The following is a 26,351-nucleotide window of genomic DNA, read 5'->3' on the forward strand; positions in this document are numbered from 1 at the left end:
GGCTGTTCTGATGGATACACTCTATAATCAATCTCAACTACAAGCCTGGAAAAACTTGAGTTGATACAAAAGGAATATTAATATTTACATAGTGCAAACAGAGTGCAGGCTCTTTTTTGAATATTGAAATAATATAAACTAACCTAGTACTCATCACCACCCCGTGTGGTAGGTACTACTATTATTTTCATTTTACAGAAGAGGAAACTAAGGCAGAGAGACACTCAACAATGTGCTCTAGGTTCACAGGTAGTAAGGGGCTACAAGTTCAACTCCAGGGGTCTGGCTCCAGAGTCCATGGTCTCAATGACAAAATTACACTCCCTGTTCTGATATAACACTTTATTCTTTTCAAAACACTTTAAAAATTTTAATAATAATAGTCACACGGTTTGTAGTGTTGGGATTTGGGAGCCAACAGCCAAGAAATAATTCTTGAGACATTTCTGTGTGAAAAGATGGTTTTATTAAAGCACAGGGTCAGGACCTGTGGGCAGAAAGAGTTGTATTAGAGTTGTAAGGAGTGACTGATTACGTAAGATTTTCTTCTTTCTTTTTTTTTTTTTAACAAATGACCATTTAATTTTTTTAATGTTTTTATTATTTATTTTGAGACAGAGAGAGAGAGAGAGAGCATAAGCATGAGCAGGGGAGGGGCAGAGAGAGAGAATCCCAAGCAGGCTCAGTTCTGTCAGTGAAGAGCCCAATGTGGGGCTCGATCCCACAAACCATGAGATCATGACCTGAGCTGAAACCAAGAGCTGAACACGTAATTAACTGAGCCACCCGGGCACCCCATAAGATTTTCTCTTCTAGGGAGGGGAGGCTGATGTTAGGGTTCCAGGGAACTCAGTCTGTAGGTTTCTGGATATCCCTTTTTTCTTGTAAATCATTAAGACAGTGGTAAATTGGTCTGTGTCAGACATGACTATGATCTCTATCAGTTAACCATCTGTTCTTCCCTTTCCTTTGTTCTTGGGCAGTCAGGAGTGTCTGAAGAACATCATACATCTCCCACTGGAGGTGGGGGGGGTTGAAAGGTTTTAGCTTGTGCTCTGCCCTCAGCTTGCCTTTTGCTCCCCCATCAATAAGACTTAATTCTGTTGATGAAAATATTAAGCCAGAGCATTCTTTTTAAGTTTTTTTTTTAATGTTTATTAATTTGAGAGATAGATAGTGAGCACGGGAGGGGCAGAGAGAGTAGGAGAGAGAGAATCCCAAGCAGTCTCTGCAATGTTAGCACAGAGCCCAACATGGGGGGCATGAACCCATGAACTGTGAGATCATGACCTGAGCAGAAGCCAAGAGTCAGATGCTTAATCGACTGAGCCACCCAGGTGCCCCTTAAGCCAGAGCCTTTTTAACCCTGGCTTAGTAGAATCACCTTGGAAAACTTTAAAGAAATACCAGTGCTTTTGTCCTGTCCCAGAAATTATGATTTAATTGGTTTGCCGGGGCCCAACCTGTGTATTAGAAACAACTCCCCAGGTGGTTCTGATGTACAGCTGGAACTGTGATTCACCGGATCGGCTCTTTGAGGCATCTTGCAATGTCTGGTGGTCGGGTTTTTTCATTATCACCAAAATCACCTGTGCCTTGGGCACTCACTTTGAAAATCTGGAGGAATTGGTGTCATTTGACATCTTTAAACACCCAGGATTTTAGGGGTGCCTGGGTAGCTCTGTTAGTTGAGTGTCCAACTCTTGATTTAGGTTCAGGTCATGATCCCAAGGTTGTGAGATCAAGCCCCACCCATGTCAGGCTCCACACTGAGCCCTGAGCATGGAGTCTGCTTAATATTCTCTCTCTTTCTCTCTGTCTCTCTCTCTCTGCCCTTCACCCTCTCATACTCTCTCTTTCTAAAATAAATAAAGGGGCACCTGGGTCACTCAGTCAGTTGAGCATCCAACTTCGGCTCAGGTCATAATCTCGAGATCCATGGGTTCGAGCCCCAGGTCAGGCTCTGTGCTGACAGCTCAGAGCCTGGAGCCTGCTTCAGATTCTGTGTCTTCCTCTCCCTCTGCCTCTCCCCCACTCACACTCTGTCTCTCTGTCTCAAAAATAAATAAACGTTAAAAAAATTAAAATTGAAGTAAATAAAAAATACCCAGGATTTTAGGCCTTTGCATTTCAAGCTTCCAGATTACTGGTAATGGCGTGGCTTGACTTGCCATCAATAATATGTCTTTGCACACCACACACACATACACGCATGCCCGCATGCACGCACACTTCGTTCGCCTGTTCAGAGCTGATGTGTGCTGTCTCTCCCCTCCCAGATGGTGGCCATTCTGTCTCTGAAAAGCTGTAAACATCACCGTCTCTGTTCAGTTTAGATCAAATCACACAGGGTACAGACCCTCAGTCCAGCACATTAACAATGTCAGAGGCCATAAGTCAGAAGCTCATCTGGGGTTTGGGGTTTCACTGCTCTTTTGGGGAATGTGTTTGGCTGCAGAATTCCAGCTCTCAGATGCAGCTTGAAGAGGAGAAAGCATATTACTTGGGTTTAGCCCACGTTGTGCGTAGAGCCCCCAGCCTCTGGAGCCCCCACTAACTGTAATGAAGTAGAATTCCAAGGTCCTTTGGCTCACTCTTAGCCCCTGCAGGGGACATAGGGCCTTAACTCCCAGGATTGGGGGATGTCCCAGGGGTGAACATACATGTTCACAGGCCTGTCCCCCACCCCATCCCCGGCACAGCCACAAGCTGCCCATTCTCACCGCAGTTAACCTTGAAATGCCAACAATGTCCGCAGCAAGGTGGACAAGGCACTGCCCACCCGTTCTTTTTAATCCTGTCCCCGGGGTCATAGAGCTGTTTGTGGCCCGTGTTTGGCAGAGACCTAGGCGGACAGACTCATCTGGGTTCCCAACAGCCCAGCCTTTCTCCTGGACCCCTATGGGAGCGTACAGGGCTGGGCTGCCACAGGCTCAGATGGCCGGATGCAGGCTGTTTCATTATTCTCTCTCTCTCCCTCCAACCCTCAGGGCCTGGTGCCTCCTTTCAGGGGCCAAGTCCTCTCTCTACAGCCCCCTCCACCCCTCATGAAAGTGGGCTTCTGAGAGCCTCCCTCTCCTGCCTCCCCCGAGTTTGCCAAACATGCCACTCTGACCCCAGAAAGCCTACTCGGCTCCCCGTTCAGATGGCCGCTCCTCTTTCCATTGGCTCTGTCATCTCCGAGCACATCTGTGCAGTTCATTTGTTTCCATAAATACCCTCCTGGGGGACCGATAGCTTAGATTTAGTTCTTTCCCTTCTAATGATAGGGCCGCAGCCTCAGCAGGCTGTGTATACCAGGGAGGACGTGCTGTTCCACAGCCTCTCTTTCAGCCAGCATTTATTGTGCGCCTACAGTTAGCCATGCACACAGATGACACCAGAGCACAAACAAGTGTAAAGCAGACTTCTCAGCCCTTGAAATATCAGCTTCCATTGTGGATAACAGAGACATACACAAAGTGATGGCAATGCGGCCTCAAGAACATTGTGGTTTGGGAGGACAGGAGGCACAGGTAGAGGAGAAAAAGACATTTGAGCTGAATCTTTGGAAATGAAGAAGAGTGGGTAGTGTAAACGGACTGTATTTTTTCTTTTTCGTGACACAAGTGCCTGATTTAAGTTTTGGTTGCCGAAGGCCTCCATTCCAAAGAGGCATCCACTTCAGAGACTTGAATAGTTATCTTGAACAAACTCTTTGCCAGCCAAGGGGTCTAGATAAAGAGCCAGACCACCTTTCCTCACTGAGTCTCCTTTGTTTTAAGGATCTTGGTTGATTCCGGTAACTGGCCATTTGGGCCACTTGTCTTTTCTCTCTTGCTTTAAATTCCTGCTCTTACATTTTAAATTCACCAATTGTGAGCCCACAAAACCCTCGGCCCCCACCCTAACCCCAGTAAAAGCAGAAGCCCAGCCCATGGGCGCCGTGTGTCTCTACCTACAACCTCGCAGTGGACCCGGGTGTGCTGTGTAATTTCCAGGCCTTGTAAGTAATAAGCCTTTATTTTTTGCCAAAGTTGGCTGATAGTCATTGCTGAAAGGCATTTTGCAATCATATTAAGAACGAGAAGGGTCAATCCCATTGTAACAATGCTTTGGAAAGAAGAGAGGTCTGTGGGAAGCTCACTGGGGCCAAGGTGAGTGTCTCCGGGCGTTTTTATCTGGTAGCATTACTATGCTATGTAAATTTCACCTTTTTATAAGGACACCAGTCTTATTGGGTTGCGGGCCTACTCTGCTCCAGTGTGACCTCATCTTCACAAATAAAGTCACATTCTGGGGTCCTGGGAGATAAGACTTCAGTATACATCTTGGGAGTTGGAGGGCAGCATTCAACCCATTATAAGGAGTTTCCTAAAGGGAGAAGGAGAGGAAGGCATTCTGTTTCTGAGCAGAAAGAAGAACACATAAGAACACACGAGGAGCGGCCCAGAGGACAGAGTCCAGGACCAGCATGGGCTGGTGGGGCGTGGGTGGTAGCAGTGTGATGGGCTCAGAATGGAAACGTAGGCTCGACCCTGGTCATAAAGGGCTTTTTCTGTGAACTCTGAGTATAGACGCTTCAATGGAACCGACAGAAACTTGCCTCCTGGCCTTGGCCCAGCATAGCAGTAGAGCAATGAAGTGTGGGGTCCGAGAGCAGGACACTGTACAGTGTTTGCCCAAACTTTCCCCGCATTGGAAGTGTAGACAGGTCAAGAGGGCTTTGGTGGTAGCTAGAGCTGGGTTCACATCCTGGCCCCCCACCCTTGGGCAAGTCACTTAAACCCTTTAGGCCTAGTTTCTTCCTCCATAAATTGACCATGAAACCCCCTGGCACATCACAAACACTCAATGAAAGATGGTAGTGTTTTCACTATGATGAGTCAGCCCCAAGAACATTTGACTTAAAAAAAATTCAAAAGATTGCCATCAAACCATAGTGAAAGATGTCTGACTCCAAGCTAGGGTTCCGAGTAAACTGATGGAACAAAGATTAACGATAGAAAGTATCTATTTATCTACTCCCTTTCCAATGCCGACTGTAAAGGAAATAGCTGCTTTACCAAATCCAGTCATTTGAGTGTAGGGATTTGAAAAGCAGGGCATATATTTTGTAGTAACAGGACATTTGTTAACAACTGGTTAACATTGGGCCTCGGTCCCTCACAGCAGATGAGTCAGACCTGCAGCAGGCACGTGACTGTCCCCAAGGGGTGAGAGGCAGCTGGTGCTAGTCAGGAACCAAGGGACACTGCCAGCCAGCCTTGGGGCAGAGCCCCCAGACACCTCCTGCAGGAATGCAATGAAGGTCATGGGCAGGACAAGCCACAGAGGCTGGAATTGTTTTACCAGCTTATTCTCGACCCGATAGCATGCACTGAGTGGGGTATGTTGGGGTCTAAGTGTGGAGAGAGAGAGAGAGGGAGAGAGAGAGACAACATGAAAGCAAGACAGAGAAAATGCTGAGGGAGAGGCAGAGGTGAGCCCCAGAGTGCATCACAGAGACCCAGAGAGAGACAGACAGACAGACACGAGAGAAAGAAGAAAGATGGAGAGAGGCAGAGACAGACAAAACTCCAGAGCAGAGACAATGTCTTGGCATAGATCAGAGGGGATGCAGGAAGCAAGAAAGGAAAAAAGATAAACAATAAAACCTTGCATTGCGAGCAACTTGTTCTGCGAATATTCCAGAAGATGAGCAAACATTTCTAAGAAATTTTAACTTGGTAAACGAGCAACGTCTTGCAATATGAGTAGTATGTGACACTGAATGTCACATGATCACAACGGAGCCCATGGTTCTTGAAATTCACTTTTATATACGAGTGCTTTGGATTACAAGCATGTTTCCAGAATGAATTATGCTCACAAACCAAGGTTTTACTGTATGTATATATAGATATAGATATATAGATATACATATACATATAGATACAGATGTAAATTTTAAAACCTATAATATATAATAGAAAGCAACCAAAGTAAAATTAATATAAAAGATATTATGAATAGCCTTACATTTGCACTGGACCTACAGTATACAAAGTCCTTTCTGTGTGCCCAAATACGGACCAGTGAGGAATGAGCTTATGACTTCCCATCTTGTCTCTACCTCTTAGAGACCCATGACCTTTGCTGAAAGTCAGACTCTTTCTGCCTCCATTTTCTCTTCTCTAGAATGGGACTGATCAACTGTGTCTGGAAGGGTGGTGCTGAGGCATCCCATGCTGGGTCTCCACAGCGGCTGGAGAATTGAATTTAGCCTCCCACCAAATTTGACTCTACCCGCGCGGGGATTTACATAGACCTGTTTTAATTCATTGCCAGTGCTTGAAAATCAGGAGCTATTACACACATCTCTAGACATTGGGCTTCTTTTGAAAAATTGGGCAAAATAGGCAGGGCCGGACCCCCATTGCGCCATGGCGACTTGGCCTCAAGCTGGTGCCAGCGATGCCCTGTGGTTGGGGACGCTGGCTCCACCGTCCCTCCGTAAGCGCCCCTGCTACCAGCTCAGTTCTTTCATTCATGTTACTTCCCTGGCCGGTGGAGGTTTTGTTTGCAGGCCTTGCTCTACCTCGGCAGCCTGTTTCAGCAAAATGGTCTTTCCATGGGTCGGTCTGCCGTCTGTGAGGCGAAGAATGCTTCTTGTCCACCCCTGGGTCCCTGCCCCCAGCGCTGTGCCGGGCACATGGAAGTGCTTGCTGAAGTGACCATTAGGGGGCACTGCATGAGACCACGCAAGGGTGCGTCAGGAGAAACGTCATGAGAATGACGCAGGTGCTCCTGCGAGGGGCACCCGTGTTTCTCCTTCCTCTCCTGTGCCCAGAAAACTGGAAGACCGAGCCAGATCTCTAGAGCCAGGGGGTTAAACGAAAAGCTGGATCCTTGGTTGAGGGCTCCCCCGAGAGGAGCGGGGAGCAGAGCAGCGCGAGGCTTCGCCAGGCTCTGCGACAGGGCTCGCGTGGCTCTCCGCAGGGACAGGAGCCTTTCCCTGCACGTGGTGTCACGGTGTCGGCAGGTTTGCACTGTTAGCATAGCTGGACGTGTGATCCGGAACAAGTTAATGGATGCTTCTGGGCCTGCTTCATGTTCTGTGAGATGGAGAGAGCGATGTCTCCCTCTCGCGGGGAGGTAGCAGGGTCAGGGGAGATGACGCCTGTGGCACGTGCTTGCTCCTTGCTTAACCCTTTCTGTATTAGTGTCCTCCATCTGCCAGAACAAGCCAGTGACTTAAAACAGCAGTAAGTTTATTATGTCCCGGCTCCGGAAGTCAGGACTGTGAAGCGAAGGAGTCTGCGGGCTACACTCCCCTGAGGCTATCAGGACAGGGTCTGTTCTTCTCCCCTTCCCATGCAGGTGGCTCCAGGTGCTCCTTGGCCTGGGGCTCTGCCACTCCCATCACTGTCTCCACCTTTACCCTGTCTGTTACTGTCTTCTGTCTCTGGGAAGGGCACTTGCCCTTGACTTGGGGCCTTTAATAATCCAGGGTGATCTTACCTCAAGATCCCTAACTGAATTACCTCTCCATAGCACCTTTTCTAAATAAGGTCACATTCACAACATACCTTTTTTTTGCGGGGGGGGGGGGGGGCGGGGGGGAGGGCGCTACCATTCAACCCACTATAATACCTAATGCTTATTGAGCGCCTTCTATAGGCCAGAACTTTGCATGCATTATTTAATCATTCCATTAAGCTAAGTCTTGGAGGAGACAGTCCTGGGTAGTTCTTATCTGGGGGTCTGATGCTGTTTTTTCCAGGAGTTAAGGCAGTGCTTGGCTCCATCGCTCCATGATTAGAGACCGAAGGAAGTGGGTTAATGCACGTAATTCCTAGATTTTGTGGATTCCCTCCTTGGCTCTCTCCATGTGCAATATCCTTTCCCCTGTCTGCAAAATGTCTGTGGTGGACACCAGTGTGCTGTCCGGATCCTCCTTCAAGCAGGGACTTGTCATCCCAGCTGCTGGGATTGCCGTCATCACATGGCCTCCAGTCCTCAGCCCCTCTGGGTTGGCCTCAGTGCAGAAAGCACACCAGGACAGGTGTGGACCACATCTGTCAGTGACTGATGGAAGCAGCAATACAAAGCAGCTGGACATATCAGCCCAACGTGGGATAAACTGGGTGGGCCGTTTCACCACCAGAGTTCCCTGTGGGGTCAGGAGAGACCCTGTATGACCTGCGCTGCAGTGTCTCCCTCAGCCCAGTCGTGCCTCCTCCTCCGTTCCACACATGCAGAGCCCAAGGGCACCACTTAAGGAATTTTTTTGTTTGTTTGGTTTGTTTGTTTGTTTAGAGAGAAAATGCACGAGCCGGGGAGGGGCAGAGAGAGTGCTCCAAGCAGGCTCCACAATGTCAGGGCAGAGCCCTCCCTACTCAGGGCTCCAACCCGCGAACGGTGAGCCCCCTAGTAAACAGCCTGCACACGAACCTCCAAACCACAGTCTGCCTCCCTGAGACACCAACCTGCTCCAGTGTCAAAGGGTCATCTGTGCTCCAGATCCTGCAATTATCTGTGAAATGTAAATTTTACTCCAACTAACTTTGTGTTTATGTGTAATGGCTCAGTTTCCCACAGGCAGCAATAAATGTTGTTGCCTTGACGTTTTAATTCATATTTAAACATTTTTGAAGATCTCTTTACGGCTTTGACGTTTTTCATTTTCCTGAGTCTTGGAACCTGCAGGTGAATGTAAGGCGATCTGAAAACTGCAATATTCTGCAGATACCTGGAAAAAGGTGTGCCAATTTGATGGTTGCTAAAAGCTTGCTTGGTTGAAAATAGTGTTTTGAGGTTTCAAGTGGATTCCTAGCTGTCTCTGCACGTTTCATTAAGTAATCTGATGAAAGTAATCAGATATTTAGCACCATCTGAGCAAGAAATCAAAACAGAACATAAGAGAAAGGAGACAGGCTACTCTACTGGTTGAGAGAATAGGCTTTTGGAATAAAGCAGATATGGGTTTCACTATCACTGAAGTCTGCACCTCAGTCTCCTCATCTGTTGAATGGGAGCAATAATAATATTGACACCCCCCCCCCCAGGGTCCTTGTGAAAGTTGAATGAGATTTTCTATTAAAAAAACATTTATAATAGAAAGCATGTTAAATGGTATTTGTTACTAGCTACCACCTGAGGCAAAGCTTATAAACACACACACCCTAAAGAAATTTTAGATCATTTGGGTCATTGCTCACAGAAAACTCATGAGAATTTGTCCAAGCTTACTTTCAAAGGATCGTAAGGGCTTTTTTGTTTTTAGCGACAAAGCTATCAAATTTCTCATATCGAAGGTGACAGCTGAATAGAGACCTTTTCAGGCAGTGTGGGTGTGAGTCGTGGATTTCCAGGGAAAGGCATTTCAAGCTGAAGGAACAGCCAGTGCAAAGCTCTGGGAGGACAGCTAGCTTGGAGCTGAGGACCAGCTGAGAGGTCCGTGTGGCTGCAGGGTAGATGAGGTCAGAGATGTGAGGGGAGGGGCAGGTCTTGTAGGACCTAGTAGGTCTTTGTGAAGACTGGGTTTTGATTTGCTGATTTGGGAAGCTGTCACAAGTCTGGAGCCAAGGAATGACACGGCAGATGGCCTGATTTCTGTGTTGAAAGGATGCCCCTGACCACTGGGTTAGGAATGGAGTGGAGGCCTGCAAGGCAGAGAGACAGGGACCCCACTGTTAGGAGGCTCCTGCAGTCTCCCTAGCCAACCATGGCCACTCAGATCAGGGTGGTCACTGTAGGCACGGACCACACTTAGCATCTGCTGTATCTTGAATCCTGAATGGGGCGTTTGATAATGTCCTGAGAGGAAGAGAAGAGTCAAGGATAACTCTATGTGTTTTGTCCTGAGCAACTGGAGGAAAAAGATTCTTTTTAAAAAATTTTTTTAAAGTTCAAGTTAGTTAACATACAGTGTAGTGTTGGTTTAATCGAGGAAAATGCAAGGGGAGGGGCACCTGGGTGGCTCAGTCGGTTAAGCCTCAGACTCTTGGTTTCAGCTCAGCTCATGATCTCACGGTTGGGAGGAGGGGTTCCAGCCCCTCACATGGAGCCTACTTGGGACTCTCTCTCTCCCTCTCTCTCTGCCCCTCCCCCACTCACTCATATGCTCCATCTCTCTCTCAAAAAAAATAATAATGAACTTAAAAAAAAATGCAAGGGGAGGCAGACTGGAGAAGGACTATGAGGTATTCATGTTGGGACCTGTCAAGTATGAGATAGCTGTTAAACATCCAAATGAAAATATTGAGGTGGCCGTGAGATAGAAGCATCTGGAGTCAGTGAGCAGTCTGGGCTCGACATATAAATTTGGGAGTCATCAGGCTATACGGTTGGTGCTCTAAACTACGGGACTGGAGGAAATTACTAAGGGAGAGGGGAGCTAAGAGGACACAGCTTGAGGCACTCCAGTGTTCAGGGCTCAGACAGACCAAAAGCAGCAGCAGCACAGGATATAGGTCAGGAGCTGCCAGTGAAGGACAAGGAAAACCAGGAGAATTTGGAAACCAGGTGAAGGCACGTGAACAGGGCTTTGATGGTTGAACAGGAGTTCGTTAGGCCAGGGCTCCCCAAAGCGAGGTCCCAGACTAGCAGCATCACGATCGACATCTGGAAACCTGATAAGAATGTGCAGAATCTGAAGCCCCAACCCAGGTCTACCAGATCAGAAACTCTGACAGGTGGGGGCCCTCCAGGGGATTCTGAGGCACCCTCAAAAGTTTGAGAACCACCGACCTAGGCACAAAATTGCCTGCACAAAACTGTAAAGGCCACTAAGAAGAAAAAAAAAAAAAAAAACAACGGTCCCCACCACGTTCTTTCCTGGAAGAGAATTTTTAAAAGACACGCTCGGTGCTCAAAGCGCTCACTGTAACCCCTCCCTGACATCACCAGCCCCAGCCCTCACATGCCAATTTAGAAACCTACTAATTTATCATGGCTCTTTGGAGAGGAGGAATGCCCCCATTTTACGGGACAGAGGGAATCCTGAGAACCAGGCATGCCAGACATTCCACTGCTTAAAAAAGGGGGGGGGGGTGGTATTCCAGGCTTAGCATTTCTGGGCCCCGAACGCCCAGAGAATACTGAGAACGCGCTGAGATACAAAGCTTATGTCACCAGTTTCCAAGCTTTCCTCTAGGTTTTCCTAGGAGAATTCCACCCTTTTCCATTCTGGGGAGAAGAAGTTAAAATTAGGGCCAGCCTGCAGCCCTGGTGTGCCAGATGCGGGGAAGCTGTCCCCAGAAATAAGCTGGTTCCCACCGCGGATGGGCGGGGCGGGGCCGGGCGCCTCCAGTCCCAGCCCAGCGGAGGGGCTGCTGGAAGGCCTGCCCCCCTCCAAGTGTCTGCAAGAGGTCTGGTCCCGAGCTTTAAAACCCTGAGCCAAAGCCCTGCATCCCGACCTCTCCTCTCCCGGCCAGTCCTAGCTGGCTTTTCAAAAGTGTGCAATTGTCTCCTTCCCGCCCAGCCCAATCCTCGCCCGGGACCAGCTGTGTGCCGCGCCGGCTTCACCCGGGACGCGATCGAGCGGCGCTCCCCAGTCAGGCACCCCCAGCTTTCCGCTCAGCAACCCGAGCCGCTCCGCAAACTTGGGCAGCTCGAAGTGCACGCTCTGCCTATCGCCTGGTCCGTCCCCGGCGCGCCCGCTCCCCTCCACTGGGGCTGCCGGTCCCAGCGGGCCGGTAGCTTGCACCCGCTTCGGGTCGTCCTCCCTCCCCGAAGCGCGACCATGCTGCTAAGGGGCGTCCTCCTGGCAGTACAAGGTAAGTGCGAGGACCCAGGGGGACCCCCCGGGGGGGGGGCGCCCTCGTGACCCGCTCCCGCAGCCCCGGTGGCCGGCTCGCCGTCCTGGGCTGGGCTAGCCGAGGGCGCCCCGGGATCCTCTCCGACAGCCGTACCCCTCTCCGAAGCCTGGAGTGGTGCTGCGGGTGCACGCAGGGCCCGCGGGGCAAGCGCCGGGGGCGGGGAGGGTGTAGTGGTGCACCCCTCTCTCGCGCCCCTCCCGCGCGCATTCCCCTCACTTTCACCCCATCCCCCCCGGGGCGCCCCGAGTTGGTGCAGACGCTCCCAGGCCGAGCCCCAACTGAAACTCGTTTTGTGCCCGCAGCCCTGCAGCTTGCGGGAGCCCTGGACCTGCCCGCGGGTTCCTGCGCCTTTGAAGAGAACACCTGCGGCTTTGACTCGGTGCTCCAGTTTCAGCCCTGGTTTTTAAACGAGGAAGGTAGGGGGCTTCCGAGCCACCCCGGCCCCGAGGTGAACTTTCTTCCTTGCTGGTTGGCTCTTTCTCAAGGGCAATGCTATCTTGGAGTTAAATCCCCTCTGGAGGAAAAGTGTGAGTCATGGATCCTCCTTCCAACCTTCAGCTGTGCGAGGCCGAGGAAGACGTGGGGGCGGGGATGCCCTTTGTTTACCTGGCCCCCGGGTGGAAGCGCTGAGATTTTCGCTCCCCCTCCCCCGCCCCCCAGCACCTCCTAATGGAAGGGAGAAAGGGACACAGCTACTGTCACCCTAGCTGTGTGCCCTCTGCAGGTTGTCAGCCTCTCTGGTCCTCAGTAGACACCTTTATGAGCGGGGAGAGTTGGATGGGAGGTAGTTCTGTTCCCACATTGCAGAAATGGTTCCCGAATTCTGTGATGAGATCTCCGTGATAAGAGCTCGTGGTTACCTCAGTGTGTTGCTGCTGACTTCATCCTCGTACTTCTGTTGTGTTTGCAACCCAGCACTTAGCAAAGGAGGAAACGAGTCCATGACTGTGTGCCTGAGGTCACTGGGCTGGAGGCGTTGGTCATCGCCTCACCACTACATACTGTTTGGGTTCTGGTGACAGTTTAAATGTGGGTCTTCGGATGTTTCTTCTTGCCCTTCATTATGTGGTAAAAACACAAGCAGCCCTCCAGCGCTCCACAGCAGGCCCTGGGCTCACCCTCTGCTTTTCTTTTCCCCCCCTCGGTGAGCCCATTTGTAGAAGCCTGATGCCCCAGGACATTTGGACTGGGGATAGCCTCCTTTTAAAAACACAGCAGCTTAAAGAAGATCAGCTTCCCCTCTGAGCTGTCCTCTGTCCCCAAGGCGTCCCAGCTGGCTTCCCCGGAGCTGGGTGGAGGCCACACCCCTGCTTCGCACGCACAGCCTGTCACCACAGCTTGCCCTGGCCCACGCTTCTCTTGGGCTTCTGTTGGCCTCTCGGACCCTCACGGGTGGGCGATATTACCCCATTTTACAAAGGTGGCCATTTCAGTCTCAGAACGGTCAAACGGCTGGCCCACGACACATGGTGTCACTCCACAGCTGGCCCTGAGCTGTCCAGTTAAGGGGAAGAACCTGGAAGGAAGCAACTCAGTAGCAACCTTTATTTATTGCCAACAGTTGCCAGGTCTTGACCGCTACAGTTTACTTCGGGATGGCTGGGGAAAAAGCAACCCCTGACTTCCTACCTGAGGGGTTCCGACCCTGCTGATGGCCTTGGGAAGGTCTCTGTCATCTCGCCACCCCACCCTTTCTTTCCCTGTTCCTGCTGTGGGCGACGCACCCTGAGAGACCACTGGATGTGGACCATGGGACGGGCATTATTCCCTAGCACTACCAAGCTTCTCAGGCTTCAGCTGCACAGGAATTACCTGGTGTGCGTGTTACACAGATGCTGAGCCCCTCTCCCTCCGCCCGAGTACCAGATTCACTGGGCCTGAGAATTTGCATTTCGAACAAGTTCCCAGGTGTTGCGGCTGGTCTGAAGACGATGCTTTGAGAACCACTGACCACAGTGTGTTTTTACACAACACACACATGCACCCACTCACACGCCTGTCCCCCAGTGCTGGTGGCCCTGAGCAGAGTGGGAATTGGTGAGAAAGGGCCACTGGCATGACGCTGAGACTGAAAACCTGCTTAAATCTTGTGCCCTCAACACGCCTCCTGCCTCATCCTAGTCCTGGCCCCAGGTGAAGGACATCAACATCACCCCTTAATCCAGGAGGCCCAGTTTCGGAGCCCCCACCCCCAGCAGGGTGGCCCCTCACGGTCTGCTCCGGGGTCAGTGGACGTGCCACAGCCGGCTGAGCTTAACCCGCCTTCCAGACCCACAGGAAATGCTGGCTTGGCCCGTTTGCACCCAAGTGGCAGTTAAACAGCGCCCCTTCGGGGAAAACAGGAAGATGCTTATAATAGGAGAAGGTGATTATGGTTTAATAGTATAATGGAAGCACTGTTGCTTTCCTTCTAGCTTTCTTTCTCGCTTCTAACGGCCACTGCTTTCTGGCTCAGGATCAGGACTACTGGCTTGGCTGGGGGGAAGTTAATTCATTCTCCTCTGAGCCTTCCCGGCAGAAGACAAGAGGCAGGGTAGGCCTCATTCGCTGGAGAGCAATGTTTTCCAAAGTCCAGAACTTGGACGCGACCAAGCACCCTCCAGAGGGGCAGTGAGGTGTGCGCCTGCCGAGAGGCCATCGCTAAGAATTTCCGTTGTAAACCCGTTCTTAGGTTGGTCAATTAAAGATGATAAAATCAGCAGAGGCGGCAGTTTGGCAAGCTGTGGCCAAGCCTCTCTGCAGATTTACTTCAACTTGCTGCAGGAATCCTTTGAGACTGGTTCCATCCACCACCACGTGTTGGATACACCATAGAAAGTTGTAGGTTTCAGAGACCTTTGCCCACGAGTATTTGGCACACAAATGGCGCTTTATGTCCTTGGTCAGTAGGTTAATTTGCGGGGAGGAGGCCCAGTGCAGGGAATTAAGTAGGGAAACAAATCTGCGAATTGGAATCTCATCACAGGAAAATCAAATCTGGGGGTAACTGTGTCAGGCCCTTGCTCAAAATATCCCTCCGCTGCCCCAAATTGTATGTAAGGTCCGCTTCTTTGGTGTATTTCCAGTATTAGGTCTCTAAGAGTCTGTCATTGCAATTCCAATGTCTCTAGTTCATAGCCATCTTGAAATATACTTGATCTCCGCTGGGCATGGGATGGCTGAGTTTTGACCAGTGTTGTTTGCTTGGATTGTGTACCACAATGGAGGGTGCCCCCAGAACAGAGCGGGGGCACTAGTGCCGGTGATTAGATGCTGCAGTCCAGTCTTGTCTACTTTCTAGATTTGCTAACATTGCCCAATTTAGTTTAATTTCCCTCTACTCTTTTTGGAGAATATTTTTATTTCCTCTAAGTTGTCAAGAGAAGTGAGATTATGTTAGACTCAAACTGGAATTCACGTCTAAATTTTAGGTTTGAATTAAATCCAGGAAAGAAGAGATCTATTTAATCCTATAAAAATCTTCTTTATCCCTTCATTCATCCTGTTTAAAAAAAAAAAAAACAAACTTGTTTATTCATTCACAGTTCAGAGAATATTGGAAGCTCTTTGGACAGTGGTCCTCAGGTGAAATCGAGACTGTTGGTTCCATTTACCCAATGCCAGCTGTGGGGGCAGAAGCCCTTTGGCTGAGGATTCTTGGAACCCAGTAAGTTGGCCTCACACTGGAAAAGTCACAATCAAATGAATCATCGGGTGAATTTTGGCTCCACTCCAGGCTTTGGACACCTTGGCTTAGCACCTTTAACCTAACTCTATAAGGAAGCCATTGGAGGAACTCAGGAAGGGGGGGAGGTAAAAACCCAGTCCAGGTACCGCTCCTTAACTGGAAGCTGAGAACGCTAAGCCCCCCAGAGGAAGGCAAATAAAGAAATGTGTTAGGTGAACGGGCGATAAACAAGGAAATTCAAAGCACTTGTTTGTAGGGAATGCGTCTTTTGCACAACAGTGGGGGTCGGGGTTTGAGGAATGGCCTAATATGGAAGAGTGTGGATGGTATTTGTGCCTCGGAGCGAGTGATGCTATCTGAGGCAGGAAGACAGGCTACAAGGTTTGGCATTACCAGGGGGTAATGTGGGGGACGTGGTAGAGTGCGTTGAACTCACTTTGTAAGTACGCGCATATGTCTTTCTGACGCCCCCGCTCTTTATCCAAACCCATTTCTTCTCTCTTACAGACACTTTCAGCTACTTGGCCATCTGAGTTTCGGTTCTGTGCTCTGTCATGTGCCAGTTATTATTTAAAATGATAAATCCCACCTGATATTCCACCTACAGCCAAAAGTCTGCCTGGGAGCCTAAGAGGCCTTCTTGGAAGAGGGAGACCAGTCCTCCCTTCCTGTGAATTACAGCTCTTTCCTGACTCTGGGAGAATCACCTTAGCATCCCCCGACACCACCAGTTCATCAGGTAGTTCCCGCCCCCGTGGGCCTGCTTAGACCCGCGTTGCCTCTGCCTGTTGGTCTCTCAGTACGCTCTCAGTAGAAACACACTCCCATGTTGTGTGGAGACTGGAAAGCAGCACAAGTCTGGCGTATTCCTCGGATGTCCCTTGGAGAGACAGTCAATCCCAGGAAATGGCCAAGTTACTCCTGCAGTATCACATGCCTCTCCCTGGGGCTGCCCTGGCTAGTGCTGCTCTCAGGTTGACCATAGCTGCCGTGTGCTGTGCCTGAGCCCAGCTTGACTCTGCCCTGGCCCTGCCTAGGATCCTAGATCTAGAACTGGGCTTTGGAATTCATCCAGTGCAACCTCCTCATTTTACAGGGGAGCATGCTGGGGCCCACACGGGCTGCCAGTCATGGTCATGGACCAAGCAGGGGACAAGGCCTCACTTCCTTGGCTCTCCACTTGTTCTATGTTCCAGCCTTAGTGCACTTCTCCTAACAGCCCTGTCACTATGGGTCCTGGGCCCTGGAGCTTTGGTGTATTAATTATAAAATGTTGGAAAGTCTTCATCAGGCAATTAATTATATATTTCATACATATGGAAGAACATGGGTTCCAAAGGCGCAGTGCTTTGGGCCTAGCAAACCCATAAAGCACTACATGTCATGCCATCTTGTGTATTGATTCACTCTTGCAGAGCTGTAGACATCCCACCTGCCTGTAATCTTCAGCATACAGAAAAAGACCTGGCATATCGGAGATGCTCAATAAATATTTGTTGAATGGATAAATTTGCTCAATGAGTAATTCTAGTATTGGATGATTGAAAAGCCCTTATGCGTTTTCGTCTGTGCTCCCGGTTCATTCTGCTCCTTCAAAGGTAATTCTTCATCTGTCTGATTGATGGCATGGAGTCTTTTATGAGAGTGCTAGCCAACCTGATCTCTTATCCCCTAAGCTCTTGGGCAGGTCCCTACCCCTCGGCTTCCCTGTCCATCAGTCTGGGTTCTTGGTTTCTCTTACCTGGCCCCTCCACTTGGGATTTAACCTGCCTGGACTGGTTATATCTGCCTGCTCCTCCCTGTCTTGACTGACTTTTTTGGACATAGGCTCTGACAGGCCAACCCCCTTCCTATCAAGGCCAACACCTCATCTGGGTTTTTACCCTACTCAAATTAGAGTTGCCCAACAGGAAGTGGCTACCCAGCTCCTGTCCTCATCCCCCACGAAGCACCTTAGGAGTTTTAGGATGCTTCCCTTCTCATAACTGCACAAGTCAGCTGTGGTCACCATATGTTGGGAGGAAAAAAAGAATCCCTTGTCGTAGGACTTTCTGCTTTCATTAACACCTTCAAATCCCCTAGCATACGGTTAGCATGTTTTGTGACTTGCATCTTGGCGTATAGTATTTATAAAAAATTCAGATTCTTAAAATAGCACAACCTCCTTGCTAGGTCACCCCAGCAGTGGACCTACTTCTATCTCTTGTTAAATAATATTTGATTTTTAAGAATTTAAGTGAAACCCCATTATGTCAATGTAAGTGATGGGTATCTTAATACATACAGCTGGTAGGTAGGTAGTTACACATGGTCTTGACATCTTGGTTGTTCTCTGTATATATCAAATGTGTTCATAAATATCATATCATGTATATGGGAACATATCAGTAATTACCAATGATATATATATGAAATACCTACAGGAAGAAGGTAGTGCTTAACACAGATGAACATATTGCTAATGATAAATGAGGAAGTTATTTAAAAGCAAGGGACTTTCACAGTATATCAGAAGTCTTGTTGTATGTATTAGGCCATGCCTAGTTAAGCAAAGCAGAATGTCTTATGTAATTTTGGCAAAGCATTCCCAACAAAAGAATTTATAGAGAATTCTCATACTATGCATTAAACCAGTGGTTCTCAACGCTGACTGGATGTTAAAATCACCTAAAAATTTCTTTAAAAATTGTCATGTCAAGGTCCCACCCCAAGAGATTCTGATTTATTTGGCCAGAAATAAGACCAGACTTGGCATAGTTAATCAATAAATAAACACTAACAAATGAACAAACTCCCTAGGTGATTCTCATATGTGCCCAGGGTTGAGGACAGTGCTTTGTAAGGACTGGCAACTGTCCACCCCCTCCAGATGTAAGAAAGAAGAAATGCCCTCTTGTTAAGAATCCTTTGAATCCTTTGAATCCTTTGTGTGTCTCAGTTGAGTGTCTGACTCCTGATTTTGGCTCAGGTCATGATCTCACAGTTCATGGGTTCAAGTCCCATGTTGGGCTCTGCACTAACAGCTTGGAGCCTACTTGGGATTATCTCCTTTCTCTCTCTGCCCCTTTGGCTCATGCTTGCTCTCTCTCTCTGTCTCTCAAAATATACAAATAAACCTAAAAAAAAAAAAAGTATCCTTTGATTCTCAGTTGCCAGGAGAACCTGCACAGTGCCTAGAGTAACACTCAAGGCCCCCCATGATTTGCCCCAAATCATAAATCTGCTCCCTTCCCTCCTGTTAATCTCTAATGTGCTGTTTGTCAACACACCCTTTAATTTCTTGCCTTTTTCTGTATTTGTATTGTTCTCCACATCTGTTTTCTGCTTTTTTATTCCCCTGATCCATCTTGGTCTATTGAAATCCTACTCTCCACCCCCACCCCGCCCCCCATGCCTTAAGGTTTGGCTCTTTTTTTTTTTAAGTGTATTTTTTTATTTTGAGACACAGTGGGGAGGGGAGGGGGGGAGAGAGAAGGAGAGACAGAATCCCAAGTAGGCTCTGCATTGTCAGCACAGAGCCCAATATGGGGCTTGATCTCACAAACCGTGAGATCATGACCTGAGCTGAAATCAAGAGTTGGACGCTTAACTGGCTGAGCCACCATGGTGCCCCAAGACCCAACTCTTTCTTGAAACATTCTCTGAGTTTCCCCGGTAGATGAACATCTCCCTCCCCTCCCTTCCCCTGGCCTTCTTCACTTCCCACTGTGTGTCTTCTCCTTAGCCCCTCCTTGTCAGGGTCCCCACCCCTTCACCTGGCCAGGACCTTACATCTTTGAGGACAGGGATCACATCCTCTCCACAATGACGGACAAACAGCATGTGGTATCAGCAAACACTTCAAATATAATCAATCTCTAAAGCCCTTGTTGAGATTAATAGAAAAAAAAAAAAAAACAAAAAAAACCCTTGCCATGTTCCCCTGTGGTAAAAGAGGTTGTGTTTAATAATCCTTCCTACTGTAGGACTTCAAGGACTTTGAAGGCTAGTGTTTTAATTTCCAAGTATAACAGGGAAGCAGTGTTTCAGCTTGTCTCACCCGCAGGTGGTCTGTTCCATCTCTGACATACCAAGGGACAAATAGCCCTTGGATTATTGACTCATTACAGCTACCTAAGACCCTTGATCCTCTGTCATCACAAACAATCACAATGCAACCTTGAGAGTGACACTGCTTGGTCTGTAAAGTATTTTTAGCAAAAGATTATCAGACTTTAAGTTAGCTTTTGAGAGCTGTTTTTCCAAAGGAACTCAAGTGTAAGACACCAACAGTAGCAACCCTGATGGATAAAAGCGGGTAGAGATATTCGCTCTTTGAAGAAGCCCTTGCATATGGATGTGGCAAATGAGAAAACCAAAGGATTGGGCTTGTGATTTAGTGAGATCTGTCAGAATATTTGCCTCCTCTACGTTATAAGAAAGTGATTTGTGTTTTGGGTGATTCTGAGGCAAAGAATAAGATAATAAAACAGAACAAAATGTACCATAACTTCATAGTGTCATGAATGAATCATACATTTTACAGAAAAAGCATCTAAGAATATCCATTCTACCGATGCGCATTTGGAGTGCCTATAATCTATCAGGCATTATATTAGTAGTCGGAGTACATAGAGAACAGGGAGTACGTACATGGCCACGGTCCCTGCCCTTGGGACCCATACACCAATAGGAAGAGACACGAATCTGTAATTATGGTAGAGAGCAAACAGAACTGTACATAGTCAAGGATCTTCTTGTAAACAGCATAAGTTTGCTATTTAAATAAAGCAGAAAAGACGCTTATTGGAAAAGTAGCAGCTTTCAGAATCAATAGGAAGTCTAGAGAGCTATATTTGGGCAAGAATAATGAGTGCAAAGTGTAGGCAAGACCCTTCTGGAGGAACCATTTGTGTGACTTTGTTACTGGTCTGCTGGACCTGCCAGTTCATTATTCCTCTGGACAGTGGGTAGTGATGTGGCCTGCTAACCAGTCTAGTAGCTGTGAGGAAGGTTGATTTGAGGGAGATATGACTGGCGGTGGGGAGGCTCATCAGGGGGCAATCCAGTGGTCCAGCTGAGAGTGGATGAGGGCTTGAAATGGGACAGGGGTAGCAGGAATGAAAGGGAGAGAGTAAATAAAATATCAGAAAGGGGACTAAATTGGCAGGACTTGTTGATTGATGGGGTGGGATGAATCAGAGGGAGAGTGGTGGTGACCATAGTTGGGGGATTTCAGGAGCGGCATCATGTTAGGGGAGAAGGTGTGTTCCATTCTGAGTTGCGTGGGAAACATCCAGGTGGAACCCTTTGATTCAAGAATCTGAAGGTCAGGTACAACCTGGGCAGGACTATGGCCTTGGGAATCTTCAGCATGAAGACAGCAGTTGAAATCTTGAGCAGGAACGAGATCATCCAAGGAGAACCATCTCGAGGTGGAGCCTTGACCTCACCGTGAAGATTAGGCATCCAAAAGGGGTGGTGGAATGAGAGATACAGGAGGAACCAGGTGTGTGTGAAGAGAATTAGGGAAGTATAGGTCACTGGAAGCCAAAGCAATTCAAAGTTTCAAGAGGAGCATGTGACCGGCAGGGCCGAGGGCAGCACAGAGGTGTGTGTAGAGGACTTATCTGTTGGAATTGACATTATGGTTTCCATGGAATGAGGAGGACAGACCAGGATACCCTGGTGGAAGCATGAGGGGCAAGTGAGACAACAGAGAATTCTTGGCAAAGAAATTTGGGTGTTCTCCCTTTCTTAGAGAGAGATTCAACCAGACCTACCAAAAAACTTGAGATGACAGGTTTTTGTTTTTATTTTGTTTCACTTTTTTTTTTCTTTCTTTTAGGGAGGGGAGACTTGAGTTTGTTTATGGACTAAGTGGAAAGGACCAGCAAGAAAGTTTCTGGAGAGAGGGGGCCATCTTCATTAGCTCTGCATTAGACCCAATTTCCACTTGGATAATTCAGAAACGTCAAGAATATATGAATCTCACAGACCCATGCAACCCAGGAGCCCTCCACCAAATGGCTCAGTAACACTTGAGTGTCAATTTTAAAATGCAGGAAATTTTATTTCTACTGTAAATGCAGAGGATGTAGGAGGTTAGGCTGAATCTGTGGTACTTACGATGCGTCCTGGAACCCACTTAATAAGAACCAAAAACAAACCTTTCATAAGTGATAGGGGAATCTTTAGGTATAAGGAAACTTTAATGGCGATGTGGATTCTATTTCTTTAGAAGAATGGTTCCCAGTGAGAAGTGTGACACGAAACCTGACGGAATAGTTATACGGTAGCTTCTTACATAGCCAGGTTCTGTGATCCACAGGTAGCATTTCATGGCATGTGCCAAGGACACTTGTTGTCCTTATCTCTGACCTGCATGACAGTTCTAGGGGTGGTTATTATCAGTTATTACCATATTTTGCAGATGAGAAAGAATGAGATACAGAGAGATTAAGATAACAGGCCCAGGGCAACACAGTTGGAGAGTCAGGATATGGACTGCAGCCCACCCGGCTACAAAGACTTGAGCTTCTCTTGGCCCTGGGTTTCCTCCCATCAGTGAGTAGGATGATGCCTTTGTACTTACAGAGGTCAACCCCAAGGACGACTGACCTGCAAGATTTATGCTTCTCTAGAGATAGTGGAAAACCTCTGCAAAATATTGACGATGTCCTGACGTTCCAGCTCTGGGGTTCTGGGCCCCAGCTACACCTGCCGTGCGGTGGTGAGCCTTTGGAATCAAGCAGGCATCGAGCAGAGATAGAGAAACATAATTTTACTTACTTTTGTCCACAACAGATGAAAGTTTACTTTTGGAACCATTTTAAGGATTCTCTTGTCAGTCCTCAGCGTAATCTTGGCAGAGAACTTGGGGAAAAATTTATAGCTTGACCTAAGACACTTTGGCAGTCCTAAGGAGTACTCCTCAACTTGAATTCATCCATCCCTACAGTGAAAGAATCAGAAGAGTACACAGATAAGTGTATTTTTTTGCAAGCCAGTGGCCCCCCTGGACGAGAAGTTTGGTATGTACTCATTCTCTTATTCTTAACAGGATGGCAGTGTTGCTCTACAGCAGTGTGACACAGAACTTAGGTCTATGCTTAGAAAAATTTCCATTCCTTATTTGACAAACTTTTGCTTCACTGCCAAGGAGAATTCAAGTGTTATTTGGGGCCATGCTTATAAAAATGAAGATGACTTTAATATGCTTTAACTTCACCGAGAAGCTACCTTCTCTGCTCACTAATATTGTATGACTGAAACCATCTTGCCTGAAACTGTAACTTCACATTTCTTTTTTTAAGCTTCTGCAGATTTCTTCTGTGTTTGTGACTTTATTAAAAATGGATAATAGAGAATGTTTCTTTGAAGGGTGTTATGACCGTGCATTAGTGCATTTTAAAATATAAGCTTTATGGAAACCCTTTGGTTTTCCATTACAAATCCTGAATCTGAAATCACACCATTGTTCCTGAAGACTGTTTCCCTTTTCCACAAATTCTGATGAGGACAATGTGAGTGAAACATTAATACCTTTTTTTTTTTTTTTTTTTTTTTTTTAAGAATCAACACTGGAGAGCAGACTGTTTTGAACTCACGTTTCATACTTAGGAGTAACTGGGGAAAGAAACCCAAATACATCCTAGGTTATATATTAGTTTTGCAGATTTTCATCTTTGTTGTCAACATAAAAGTCAACAAACTACCTACACATAGTTCTCTATTAAATACTGTATAATAAAAGAGAAACGATATTGAAGATTACATATTTAAAGATGCATAGTACAGGGACACCTGTGTGGCTCAGTTATGCGTCTGACTTCGGCTCAGGTCATGATCTCCATAGCTCGTGAGTTCAAGTCCCGCGTGGGCTTCTGTGCCTACAGCTCAGAGTCTGGAGACCACTTTGGATTCTGTGTCTCCCTCTCTCTCTGCCCCTCCCGGTCATGCTCTGTCTCTCCCTCCTTCAAAAATAAATAAACATAAAAAATATTTAAAAAAATAAAATAAAGATGCATAGTATTGACATGAAGTTATGATTCATTTTTAGTCTCGGGCTTATGGAATAGAACCTCTTTGTTATCCATATACATATGCTTTAAAGCGTGCTGAATTTAAAAGGACACTGGCAGTTGTAGGGCATAAACTCCCGGCTGGTAGACCACGCCCCCATTTAAAGAACGTATCAATAATTACCAACAATGTCATGTTCATGTTTGAGCCAAGTGGCCTCTTGTCTGTCAAGTATGCTACTAAGCATCTTTTGAGAGAGAATAAAGGTGACTTATTTGTCTAACAGCTCAAAGCGGACAGCTCAGTTGCTAAGAAAGTTTCTCTGTCCCTCCAAATATCTGTCAAGCCTCTGCCTCTCCACAAACTCAGCTACTTACAAATAAAAATTGCTGGAAGATGAACAGGGTGTAAAATGGTTTATATTTTTAATTAGCTCCATTCATTTATCATTTTGGTTATCAGGAAGTCACTCATAATTGTGTGACTGTGTCCCTGTCATAAAATAAATTTGGACATATTTACGAGGGATCTCTTTCTGAGCATAATATTAGCCTAGTAGTCTAAGAATTCTTAGAAAATTAATACATCTTGGAAAAATAGAGACTGTTCACTATCATCCTGTTCAAATGTGCAATCAATCACGGTCACACACAAAAGACACTGCATTTTAGCCTCAAGTGATTGGAAAACTTTTTCTGGGACACATTTGACAAAGGTAGCAAAGAAGAGAGAACTGCAAGAATTCAGAGTTCCAATCTCCTTTACTCTCCATCACCAACCCCTGGATGCATTCCAGAATGATTTGCCATCACAGTGCTACCTTCAGCTGGGAGCTGAGGATGGTGTGTGGCACATTTTATTTAAATATTTTGAGAATGGACATATCAGTGATCATTTTTTATATTTATCCTTAAATCTCATTTCAGAGTTACTAAAAAAAAAAGACCCTCAAAGACCAAAGTTGTATTTGCAAGCATTTACTGAGCACTGGCTGATTGTGTCGGCACTGAGCCAGTAAACCTAGAAGAAAAATGAATAATAACAATTATTTTATATAACATTTATTAAGCAATTATTATGGATGTCTTGCATGTATAATCTCATTGACTGTTTACAAAGACCCCATGAGGAAGACACTCACTATAGATGAAGAAAGTGGGGTTTATAGATTTTTTTTTTTAACATACCCAGAGTCATGGAACAAGCAATTGATGGGGCCTGGATGTTAACCTGTGTTTGTCTCCACAGACTAAGAAAATAACCATTCTGCTATTTTCTTTTTTTTTTTTTTTTTTTTTTTTTAATTTTTTTTTCAACGTTTATTTATTTTTGGGACAGAGAGAGACAGAGCATGAATGGGGGAGGGTCAGAGAGAGAGAGGGAGACACAGAATCGGAAACAGGCTCCAGGCTCTGAGCCATCAGCCCAGAGCCCGACGCGGGGCTCGAACTCACGGACCGCGAGATCGTGACCTGGCTGAAGTCGGACGCTTAACCGACTGCGCCACCCAGGCGCCCCACCATTCTGCTATTTTCGTTTTCTTTTCCCACTCTCCCTTGTCACGATGTCTTAAAGGATCTTTGTAATAGAAATGATAATAGTAGTTACAATAATAGATAACTCTTATGGAGTAATTTCCCTCATTTATTGGCTGTTCCGTATGTTTGATGTTATTAACTGATTCAATTCTCCCAATATCTCACTAAGTTGAATCTTATTTTCATTTTCATTTGAGGGTTCCAGAAAGTGAGGCATACAGAAGTAATATAACTTGCAGGTCACAGACATCCTGGGTGGCAGGGCTGTATCTCATAAAAGATTTTCTTTTCTTTTCTTTTATTAATTAATTTATTTATTTTAGTAGGGGGAGGGGCAGAGAGAGAGGGAGAGAGAATCCCAAGCATGCTTCTTGTTGACACAGTACAGAGCCTAAGGTGGGGCTTGAATTCACTAGCCCTGAGATCATGAACTGAGCCAAAATCAAGAGCCAGACACTTAACCGACTGAGCCACCCAGGTGCCCCTCTAAGAGATTTTCTGGTTCCAGCCTGTGTTCTGTGAAGGATACAGCAGTTATAATATTCATTTATTTTCACTACACTTTGAGGCGAGAAACATTTCTACTTGAGTTCTGATGTGAATAACTGAGAGAACCAAGTAAGGACATTACTTCTTCCAGATTCTTCCATACACAAGGGCCCTACCACCAAGTAAATTCTAATTCGAGGAAATGCAAAATTAATCTTTTCCTTTAGAAATGGCATGGGGCCCTGGGACAAGAGAAGAATTCCTGGCTGGTTCCAAGTTCTAAATGAATTACTTTGGGAGCTTCTATGAGAGTCTTTCAGGCACAGCATCCCCATGACTGCCCTTGCATTCTGTGGACAGATTCCAGCAGAACTTGTGTTTCTTGATAACCTTATTGGTCTTGTTTTGAAAATGAGTCAAGTATTCTCATGCAAAAAAAAAAAAAAAAGGATAGAGAAAAGGAAAATGTAATATTTGTCTGCTTGGGATACACAAAAAGACATTAGGGGCTCAAATTGGTAGAGATGTAAGCAGGAGTTACGATACAAGCTGAAGGACAATGAGACCCTTGGGATAAAGGCAGATGGTAAGCTCATCTCTTTCTCTCTCTCTCTCTCTCTCACTCTCACTCACTCACTCTCTCTTTTCATTCTGTCGTGGGTGATGTCTGTTGACCCAAGGGATATGAACATGCATCTCTCATTTAATTCTAACAGCGACCCAGTGAGGAAGGCAGTCTTAACAGGCAAAGACCCTGTGGGGTAGAGAGTTTGTCTTGTAACTTTTCCCAAGTCTGTTCCATAGGATGTGAACATGTTTTAAAACACCACGAGATAATGAGTGTCTATGGCCTATTATTCAGAGTGAGTA

General features: G+C 46.9%; 1 protein-coding gene across 8 annotated transcripts in view; it reads left to right on the forward strand.

Moving 5' to 3' along the window:
* The window catches only part of MAMDC2 (MAM domain containing 2), a 403,751-nt gene that overhangs the window by 242,200 nt on the left and 135,200 nt on the right, over positions 1–26,351 (forward strand). For all 8 annotated transcript variants that reach the window (XM_045468454.1, XM_045468452.1, XM_045468451.1 and 5 more), the window contains 2 exons: positions 11,447–11,741; positions 12,086–12,199. In XM_045468454.1, the coding sequence (XP_045324410.1) occupies positions 11,447–11,741; positions 12,086–12,199 (409 nt within the window). The remainder of the gene's footprint in view (positions 1–11,446; positions 11,742–12,085; positions 12,200–26,351) is intronic.

Source organism: Leopardus geoffroyi, chromosome D4 (genome assembly GCF_018350155.1).
Source record: "Leopardus geoffroyi isolate Oge1 chromosome D4, O.geoffroyi_Oge1_pat1.0, whole genome shotgun sequence".
Taxonomy (NCBI): Eukaryota; Metazoa; Chordata; class Mammalia; order Carnivora; family Felidae; genus Leopardus; species Leopardus geoffroyi.